This window comes from Lathyrus oleraceus, chromosome 1, assembly GCF_024323335.1.
Source record: "Lathyrus oleraceus cultivar Zhongwan6 chromosome 1, CAAS_Psat_ZW6_1.0, whole genome shotgun sequence".
Taxonomy (NCBI): Eukaryota; Viridiplantae; Streptophyta; class Magnoliopsida; order Fabales; family Fabaceae; genus Lathyrus; species Lathyrus oleraceus.
The window spans coordinates 50,873,749-50,884,756 of record NC_066579.1 but is presented as its reverse complement, the minus strand read 5'-3'; the positions used below and the strand labels follow the sequence as shown (position 1 = coordinate 50,884,756).

General features: G+C 34.0%; 1 protein-coding gene across 1 annotated transcript; it reads right to left on the bottom strand.

Moving 5' to 3' along the window:
- Positions 1-820: 820 nt before the first annotated feature.
- On the bottom strand, positions 821-3,787 carry LOC127102535 (dihydropyrimidine dehydrogenase (NADP(+)), chloroplastic). Its single transcript, XM_051039921.1, has 7 exons — positions 3,227-3,787; positions 2,443-2,706; positions 2,069-2,239; positions 1,863-1,975; positions 1,596-1,782; positions 1,187-1,296; positions 821-1,118 (listed from the first exon to the last, which is right to left on the bottom strand). The coding sequence occupies exons 1-7, from the start codon at positions 3,500-3,502 to the stop codon at positions 962-964; spliced, it is 1,278 nt and encodes a 425-aa protein (XP_050895878.1). The 5' UTR covers positions 3,503-3,787; the 3' UTR covers positions 821-961.
- Positions 3,788-11,008: the final 7,221 nt, after the last annotated feature.

The window sequence follows — 11,008 nt, the reverse complement described above, 5'->3', positions numbered from 1 at the left end:
TATTCGATCTGTGTCACTTCCACTACGCCATAAAATTTTTCAAAATAGTTTTTTGTTAAAGTTTTTAACTTGGATCTATTTACCCCGGTAGATAGTTACCTATCGTCTAACAATGTTGAGGGGGCATAGTTGCTGGAGGAGAAAATATTTGATAAATGATTTATAAGAGTCTTGAATATGTCATCTTGATTATCATAAGTCGTTCGGTTAGAGTAAAAGTGATTTTGTTTTTTCTTTTTAATTTGCTAGCTATTTAGTGAAAAATCTTGTTAATTTAGTCGCCTTCTTGAAGTCAGGCGCCTTTTCCCTTATGGCTCCACCAAAATTATTCTTGTTGTAGAACTTTAACTAGCTCATTTTTGGTTTAATGATAACTTTAATATTATGAGAATCGGGGAATTTGTACTCAAATCTTGGCCAAGTTTTCTTAAGATTTCTTGTTGTAGAAGCCAAATTTTATACTTTCCCCGTTTAAAAAAGGTTGTGCATGGTTTGGGACTCTTTGGATTGCTAGTTGATCTTGTTAGTATTCCAAGACTAGTTTGCCAGACTCAAACTCTCTATGTCTTGTCTCTATGTCTTGGGTCCAAATCTTCTCAAATTTAGATACGGTAGGTTTCTTATTCATTTTTTTATTTGTTAACATTTTTTCATATATAATATATTATAAAGGTCAATCACCAACAACTATAAATTATCCACAAAACATAACAAAACATAAGAAGTGTCTGAAAACACTGACTACAAATAATTAATAAACAACAAAAAGAAAAAAACAGCACAAATAATCAAATAGCATTAAAAAAGATAGACCCACTCAGAACCAAACAACTCTGATATTAAATACTTCATTGTTCTTAGAAGGACAAATATCAATTTATTAATGAACAAAGATAACAAAGTCCTTCACCACCCCATTTGCATGAACAACATAATATATAAATCATACAAGAAAAGTTTCTTAATTAGAAACCATGCTTTCACTTTCTTTCACAAAACCATCTCCTGTCCAGTCTTTATCAGATTGCAATCCTTTCTTTATTGCTTTCCTTTGCTTTATTGCTTCTTGCTGCCTTTTCACCAAGTCTGTGTGTGTAGTAAAATACTCAAGAGATGCCCTGTCATTTTTATTCAAAAATTAATATCTCAGACATGATTATTTCAAAATTTGTGAAACTATTTATACCCTCTGAAATCTTCTATTGATTTGAAATTGTGTTTTTTCATGAAGTCTTTTAGCTCAACAGAAAGCTTCTTCACAAGACCATAGCCATGCATCATAACCCCAGTGCATACCTGCAATTTAATAAAGATTGTCCATTATTTGACATAGTTTTAATAAACTACCTAATTAAGTGCTTATCACATAATTGTTTTTATGCATAAATTTTATCACAGCGAAGACCGAAGTTCATCAGTCTATCAAGCATTGACACAGACCGATTGAATGTAACCACATGTGTTGGATTCGCATTCGCAACTGGCATCAAACAGGCGGTGACAATAGTATTGGGATGCGAGATTGCAAACTTAGACATGGAACCGAGCAGATCATACATATTAATAGGGTCTAAAAATTGATTCTTGCATCATACCTGGACAGTATTTGCACCAAGAAGAATAAACTCAGCAGCATCACCACCTGTCTCAACACCACCAATGGCGGAAAGTGAATAATTCTCACTATCAAACTCTGCCTTCATCATTTTTGCAATACTCATAACCTTCCCAAGGGCGATCGGATGGACCGCCTTTGCAGAATAACCGCCTGGAGTTGAGTACCTAACATCCAAATTTAGAGATATCAGATGATTGAAGAAACAAAGCAGAACTGTGAATTTGGTGTGAGTGAGATTGCAAACCCCTCAACACAAGGCTCAGGACGTAATGTATCGAGATTGATTCCCATCACGCTCATGATTGTATTTATAGCAGCTATTCCCTCGGATCCTGAACTTAGAGCAACCCTTGCTGGCTATAAGCAGAAGAATCCCCGAAATTACAAACATGGTAATCATGAAAATTTTGAAAGGGTGATTATAATAAAGGGACACGATTCGATGCAAACCTGTGAAATATCAGTTATGTTGGGAGTCATCTTGGCCCAAACTGGAACAGTAGCTTTTGCATTTATCCATCCACAAACTTCTTCCAGAAGAGCACAATCTTGCCCAACAGCAGCACCCATTTTGCGTTCCGGCATACCATGAGGACACGAGAAGTTTATTTCAATTGCATCCTAAAAGAATATCAGAGGTCAGCTATCAGATTTTTCAAGAATAGAAAAAATCAGTGATTTAAAAAACCGAACAAGACAGTTCAACCAATTAAACTTTGAACCAGCCTTTACTATGTTATGCCATTTCGACTGCTAATTCTGTTTTAAAAACAATGGAAAAAAGACATTCAACTTGTCAAACTCAGCCAAGAAACACATCTTACAACTCCAGTTTGTTCAACTCTATCGATAAGCTCTTCCCAAGCGGCTTTATTGTACTCTTCCATGATTGAAGCTATGAGAATTCTGTCAGGGTACTCATCTTTCAATTGCTTAAATTCTTTCAACATGGTTTCAAGTGGTCTATCACTGATAAGTTCAATGTTCTGCCACCCAATAATTTCTCCTTTTGTCGAGCCATTTCCATTAGCCCGTAGCCGAGCATATCGAGGAGTTACATTTATAACCTTTGCTGCATCAAGAGATACCTAGCAGATTACAGTTCATAAACATTTCATAAGTTGTTCACATAAATTCTTCCAAACAGTTCATAAGTGGAATTAGGCAAACCCAAATAAACTAACCCAAACAATCCCACATGCATTTCTTGTATATGTTTGAATATCATAAAATAAATTGAACAAAATGGAGCGGAATGAATATTTCACTCCATCTCTTGGAAATTCATGACAGAACAAGTCAAATTCGTCGTTCCGCTCAAATCACATGAACAGACATATGGTGGTAAGGGATAGAATGAATTGGATTCCTCACCACACCATCCCACTCCATCCGAGTTTAAATTATCCTAACAATATAATAACACTCCATTCCATCTCATACCACTCGGCCCCATTTGATTCCATCTATCCAAATAAAGCCTAAGTTTCATTTACATGCATTACTAATACGAACACAAATTCACCAACAAATCAAGAACACGAAAACTAGTCTAGAATCAAATGAATTTAATACGTTATAGAAATAAGTTGTGAATAGAAAGCTTACAGTTTTAGCAATGACAGCACCCCAGCCTTCATCAAAAGCTCTTTTCATGACAGTGTAATTAGTTCCGGGTGGACCTGATCCAATAACAAATGGATTGGGCATACGCAAACCATTAACAGTAACACTAAGATCAGGCTCTGAAGATGATTCACTCTCAGAAGCAAAAACCTTAAACCCAATTCTACTAGGACGAGCATAAACCTTGTTAGGATAATTCAAGGAAAACCCAGATGTATAATTACCAGTCCTGATCTGGGTCATGCTAAAAGATGCCATTTTTGAAGGAAAAATGAAAACTTTCTGCAAAATTCAGAAAAAGGAAGAAGAAAAAATGATGATGAGGAAGCAGAAGAATAACAAGTGAATCTGGACTGAATCTGAGTTATCCTAGTATTCTTTAAGAAAACGTCCAATTATGAATAACCGTTTGCCTTTATCATTTGGAAGATTATCTGAAAAAGTTATAAACAATTGCTTAAGAGGTTGGACTTGCATGAGAGGATGAATATGTCAATGGATATTATAATATTTTAATTTTAACTTTAATAATACAGCCATTATGATTCATAATACTATATGTTTAGAGGTTACTAATTTTAATAATAAAGCTTCACCAATTTTTATTTTTTTTGAAATAATAGCATTTTACATCTGTCATACAGGCGATTAAATCGCGTGTTAGTTGAATTTTTTTTTATTTTTTTTAATAAAAAGACATGTATTGATTATTATTATTTTTACTTTAGAATTATAAAAGGTGAAAATATAAATAAAAAAAATACAATTAATAGGAGTTAAACCCAAAATCTTTTACCACTTGGCCAAACTTGTTCTTTTATCAACTATTTTCATTTAAATATATATATTTACAAAACTATGTAAATAAGTATTATTTTAAAAAAATCATTTTAAAGTTAATTAATTTAATAATAAATTATAAATTATAAAAAATGTATATATTATATTTTCAAAAATTAAAAAGTTTTAGTTTATTATTAAAAAATAATTTTGGTTTTTTTGTTAAAAATTTATTATTAAATAAAAGTTCAATGTGTGAATAAATATAATGTTAATAAGTTTATAATTTATATAACTTATATATAATACTTATCTATATTTTAAAATAGTATATACTTATCTATATATTAACTTTAAATTATTTAACATTAAATATTATTTAATATATAATAAATTGTTTATTTTTGAAATTAAATGAAATCTTATTTAAACATATGCTTTTTTAATGTTATTAAAAATTAATATTAATTTGTTATTAATTTTGTTTAAACATGAATATATGTTATTCAAAAAATGAGGTTATTAAATGTGTTTAAATATATGATTATGAATTTAATTGTGTTTCAATATTATTTCTAATATTTCTAATTTAAATGTGTTTAAAGGAAAGTTATTTTTAAATTATATCTAATTTAAAGAAAAGTTATTAAATACGTATAATGGAAATTCTAAATTATTTTTAATTATAATTTTTATTATTAAATGTGTTTAAATGTATGAATTTCAAGGAATATTATCTCTGATTTATAAGGAACATTATTTTTAATTTATAAGTTCAACAGTTTTAAATGATGTTACATTTAAATTCAAAAATAATAAAAAAATATATTCATAAATATTAAATTTGTGAACATTAATAATTAAAGCATCCTGCTCCAATGGAAAATGAACAGGCATACTGGCGGCAAAATTAGGCATACTGGCGGCAAAATTGTGCTTGTTTTTAGATCATTTTAATGACCGTTAAGATTAATATAATTAAAAATAATAATAATAAATTAATTTTTAATAATGTTAAAAAATTATGTATATAATTTCAAAAATAAATAATTTATATTAAATATAAAAAGGTTTAAATAAAAAATATAAGTCTCCTTATTCTCAAAATTTTAAAGTTGTTGAATTGTAATTCCTTATGTCGAAGCAGGTTGCTCGACAGAACAAGGAAGTGTTGAATCACCTAGTGTTTTGAGTTGTATTAGTGTCGAAGTATCGAAGCATGTTGTTTCATACAGGATTTCGACTTAAGCCTATTTTAGTAATGTTTGTTATTTTGGACTTTTATAGTTTTGGGTTTTGACTTAAGGTCCAAGTTAACCTAAATTTATAAATAGAGAGAGTAACACTTATTTTTGTAATGAAGTGAATAGAGTATTCATAACATTGTATTCATGGTATTCTGCAGTGAATAAGAAGTTTTCTATAGTTTGTGGGCAGAGAGAAACTCTGCAGAATTCTATTACTCTTCTCCTTCATCGTTCTTTACTTTCTTTCTTTCTCCATTGTTCTTCTCTTTTCATGTTATTGTATGGGTAATAACAATCTTGTTCATCAAGATTGATTGAAATTCTTCATAGGTTTTGGGAGATTTCCAACATCTGGTATCAGAAGCTCCGGTTGAAACGATTTGTGGGAAGAAAATCACCATGGCAACGAATCATCCAAACGGCCATTTTCCAGCAAATCTTCTGATTCTCAAGAACAACAATTATGAGAACTGGTGCAAGCAGATAAAGGTTGTGTTCTGTTATCAAGATCTTTGGGATCTTGTGAAGGAAGGAGTAGCAACGCTTGCAGAGGCCGCGATGGATCAAGAAAAAGTTGCACATAAAGAATTGAAAAAGAAAGATTATAAAGCTATCTTTATAATCTATCAATGTGTTGATGCAAATAACTTTGAAAAGGTTAGTGATGTAGAGTCAGCGAAAGAAGCATGGGAAATTATGGAGAAATCGTTTGGAGGCGTAGAGAATGTGAAAGAGGTGAGGTTACAAACTCACAAAAAGATGTATGAATTGTTTCAGATGGAAGACAATGAAAGCATAACTGATTTCTTCGCCAAAGTTACGAAACTGGTGAATCCAATCAAGGTAGGTGAAAAAGTGTTGACATCAAGATCTGTTGTTAGAAAGATCTTGAGGTTGTTGGCTCCAAAGTTCGACCACGTGGTAGTAGCCATAGAAGAGTAGAAAGATTTTTCAAAACTGACAAAGGAAGAGCTTCAAGGGACACTTGAATCTCATGAACAAAGAATGGCTGAAAGAGCTGCAGGAAAGTCGAAGAGTGATATGGCTTTGCAGGCTCAATCAGCAAAAGAAAAGAAAGGCAAAGGTAGCTGGAATGGAAACAAAGGCAGAGGAGGTTACAACAATTCGACTGGTCGAAATCAGCAAGAAGGAAACTGGTCGAATCAGAGAAAACCCTGGAACCAGGGCAACCAAAGAGGTGGTGTTGCAGGTAGAGGAAGAGGTGATGGTCAAAAGTCATACAAGAGTCACATTCAGTGTTACAATTGTCAGAAGTATAGTCATTATTCTAGTGATTGTCCAGAAAAGCAAAAGAATCAAGAAACTTATGCAAAGCTGGAGAAACATGAAGAAGAAGAGACGTTGTTAATGGTTACAACAAGAGATGAAGAGAGATTCAAGGACCAATGGTACTTGTACTCAGGATGCTCATCACACATGTCTAGAAGAAAAGACTGGTTTGTCAACATAAAACCCTCAATGAAGAATATGATGAAATTTGCAAATGACAACACTCTAGCAACTGAAGATGTTGGTGATGTTCTGATTATGAGGAAAGATGGCAAGAGGTCAGTAATTTCAAATGTGTTGTACACACCAGGCATGAAGAGCAATTTGCTCAGCATAGGGCAGTTAGTCGAAAAGAACTACAAAGTGTCGATCAAAGACGAGATGATGAAAGTTCTCGACTCAAATGGAAGATTGATCTTGAAGCCTCCAATGTCTCAGAATAGAACCTTCAAGATTGAACGAAATGTGATGGAGCATAAGTGCCTTGTAACAACAGCCATCAGAGATGAATGGATATGGCATTATAGACTTGGTCATCTCAATTTCAAAGACATCAAATATTTGAAGAGAAGAAAGATGGTTTCAGGATTACCATAAATCGACATTCCAAACAAAGTGTGTGAAGAATGTGTGCAGGCAAAGCAACATAAGAACAACTTTAGTAAGGATGCAGGAAGCAGGTCGAAGGCAATTCTTGAAGTCATATACTCTGATGTATATGGTCCTCTCCAGGTGGATTCGATTAGAGGAAACAAATACTTTGTTACATTCATAGATGATTTCAGTCGAAAATTATGGTCTTACCTGATCAAGAAGAAAAGTGAAGTGATCGAGGTATTTGCCAAGTTTAAATCTATGGTCGAAAGACAGAGCGGTCGAAAGATCAAGATTTTGAGGACTGGGGGTGGTGGAGAATATGTGCCGAAAGACTTTGATGCATTATGTGTGAAAGAAGGGATTGTGCATGAGGTGGTGCCACCCTACACTCCACATCAGAATGGAGTCATATAAATGAAAAATAGAACCATTATGAATATGATTAGAAGTATGTTAAAAGGCAAGCATCTACCCAAAGAATTATGGGGAGAAGTTGTGTCGACTGCGACGTATGTCCTGAACAGAAGTTTGACGAAAAAGCTAGAAGGAATCACGCCAGAAGAATGTTGGTCTAGTGTCAAGCCTAGCTTGAGTCATATAAAGGTGTTTGGATTTATAGCACATACACATGTGCCAGATCAGTTGAGAAGAAAACTTGATGACAAGTCGAATCAGATGGTCCCGATAGGATATCATTCGACTGGAGGATACAAGTTATTTGACCCAGTGAATAAGCAAGTGGTGATCAACAGGGACGTGACCATATATGAGCTTAAGGAGTGGGATTGGACTGAGAATGTCAAAAAAGATTCAGTGAGAATCTTTTATGATGAACCAACTGGTGAAGTCAAAAGAGAAGTTCGACGGTAAGAAGTCAGAGGTGAAGCAGGCCCAAGCAGACCTCAAAGAACAAGGCACATTCCTGCAAGGTTGCAAGAATGTATGATTACATCAGATGATGTGGTCAATGAAGAAGGTGAGCTGGTACAATATTCTTTCTACGCAGATGTCGAACTTGTCAATGCAGTTGAGGAATTGAAAGATTCGAAGTGGATGAAAGCAATGGACGAAGAGCTGAAGTCAATCGAAGTCAACAACACTTGGTCACTTGTTGAATTGCCCCGAGAAAAGAAGGAAATCAATGTGAAGTGGGTATACAAGGTGAATTGAATCCCATAGGGGAAATGAATCGACACAAGGCGAGACTTGTTGCGAAAGGATTTCTTCAGAAAGAAGGAATCGACTTCGATGGAGTTTTTGCACCTGTTGCTAGGATCGAAACAATCATGTTGGTTGTTGGTCTAGTAAATATGAACAACTGGAAGATGTCTCAGATGGATGTGAAATGTGCATTCCTGAATGGCCCCTTAGAAGAAGAAGTTTATGTTGCACAACCAGTTGGGTTTGTGAAACAAGGCGAAGAAAGAAAGGTGTACAGGCTGCATAAAGCCCTGTACGAAATTAAACAAGCTCCAAGAGCTTGGAACAAGAAGATAGATGGATTTCCAAGGAAGAATTAATTTATGAAGTGAAAATCTGATCATGGAGTATACGTAAGAAGAATCAAGAGTGAATTGTTTATACTACGTCTCTATATCGATGACTTGTTAATAACAGGTAGCTGCAAGAAGGAGATCGAAGACTTCAAAGGTGATCTCAACAAGGAATTCAAAATGTCAGATCTAGGTGACATTTCATTTTTCCTTGGCATCAAATTCTACAAGATTGGTAGAGGTTTGATGATGCACCAAAGAAGGTATGTAGGTGAAATACTTAAGATATTTGAGATGCAGGGTTGCAACCCAACTTCGACTCCAGCTGAACCCATATTATAACTATCGAAAGATTCAGATAAAGATGATGTCGGCCCAACCCAATATAGAAGACTTATTGGGTCACTTCGATTCCTTTTTCATACAAGGATTGACTTAGCATACAGTGTAGGTATGGTGAGTAGGTTCATGCAGAAGTCAAAGGTATCACATTTAGCAGCGGCGAGGAGGATACTAAGGTATTTGAAAGGAACTCTCGACTATGGAAGTTTATTTCCTGCAGCTGATGAAGGAAGAGAATGTAAATTAGTGGGATACAACGACTCAAGTTGGTGTAGTGATGTTGAGGATCGAAAATCCACAGCTGGCTATGTGTTTATGTTAGGTGGTGCACCAGTTGATTGGAGTTCGAGAAAGGAACCAGTAGTGGAATTATCATCATGCGAAGAAGAATACATAGTTGTTTCTCTTTGTGCATGTCAATCAACATGGATGGTGAATCTGGTCGAAGAGATAACAATGAAGAATCATGGAGCAATTACCATGAAGATCGACAACATGTAAGCTATTGATCAGTGCATTTTGATGCACGTTCTTCCATGTTTGTACTTAAGCATTTCTTCGGTTTGCTTTACTTATTTTTATGTTTTAATGTGTTTTTATAATTTATTTTATTTTTGCACTTATTTGTTTTTCGCATTATATTTTCAGCATTAGCAACTTTCACGAGAAAAATCATATCTTGAGCTACGAGTATCAGATTGAGGCTTGTGAGTATGCGTTGGAAAGCTAAGGAAAAGATCTACAACTTTTATTCAGAAGTCGAGAGCTGAATCGGACTGTAGCAGGGCCAGAAAGTCTGTTGAAGTTGCAGAATTTTATTTGTATTTTTGTTGGGTCATTTGTAGTGGGCTGGGTCGACCCAGTTGAGTTGTAAAACAGGTCTTTGTTTTCCCCTAGGTCTAGCAGCCGTACACCATTGGGAATGGAATGGGAAAATCACGGTTCATGTACGAATTTGAGAGCTTGCAAAGAATGACTATGGTGAACTAATTTCCCAAGAATCAATTCACTGTAATCGGATGCCACTTTGAGGTTCTTTTATAATTTTCCATTAATCTGTTCCTTTGAATTATATCTATAATCACAATTACTTGCTTAATTTAATTGTTTTTACATGATAGAATTCTTTAATTTGATTGTTGTCTGCTTTTGAATCAATTTCGTGATTAGTGTAGCTTTTGCATTATTGCGTTCGATCATATTGCGTTTGCTTAATCCGCAATAGTTTTAATCCGTTTGTTTTACTCGGAATTCAGGGTCAGACTTCGTATAATTGTTATTGCGCTTGTCAGTAGCTTTTGTAATCGAATAGGATCAGACTCGTTTAGGGAATTGGAATTTTATAGGGATCAATGATAAGTCGGAAGATGATATAGTGGGTAGATTCGTTTCAGCTTATTCAAATAATCACTTTTCATAATCACTTATTTTCTGCATTTTTGTAATTGAACACCAAATCAACCCCCCCATTCGATTACGTTTAATTATTACAAACAAGAATCCTTGAGACGATATCCGAGTTTAATTGTCGCTGTATTACGTTTTTACAAAAACCACTCGTTTTTGACTCGCGTGCGACAGCGGATCAAATTGGCGCCGTTGCCGGGGATTCTTGTTTCTTTTAATCGTTTTTAGAGTCATAGGTTTAGTGTCTAAGCGTATAGGTCCTAGTTTCCTCGCAGTTTCGTCCAACTTACGTATTGGTCTTTTTTGCGGTTTGGGATAAAAAAAAATCTGTTTTTAAACAAATTGTCTCAGATTATTCCGATTTTTTGTCGATTCATTAGGAAAAAATCAGTAATCAAAAGCCTCTATTTATGAAATAAATAATGGATGCCGCCCTAAAAAACCGAAATTCCTTATTTTTCTATTTTTTATGATTTATTTTCGGTTTTGGTAGTTTTAAAAAAATCTGAAAAAATTCTCAAAATTCTTAATTGACGTCATTAGATTAATTTCGGTGTTAGTTTATTTTTGTAATATTATTTTAATCGTTTTCCTTCATTGTGTTTGTT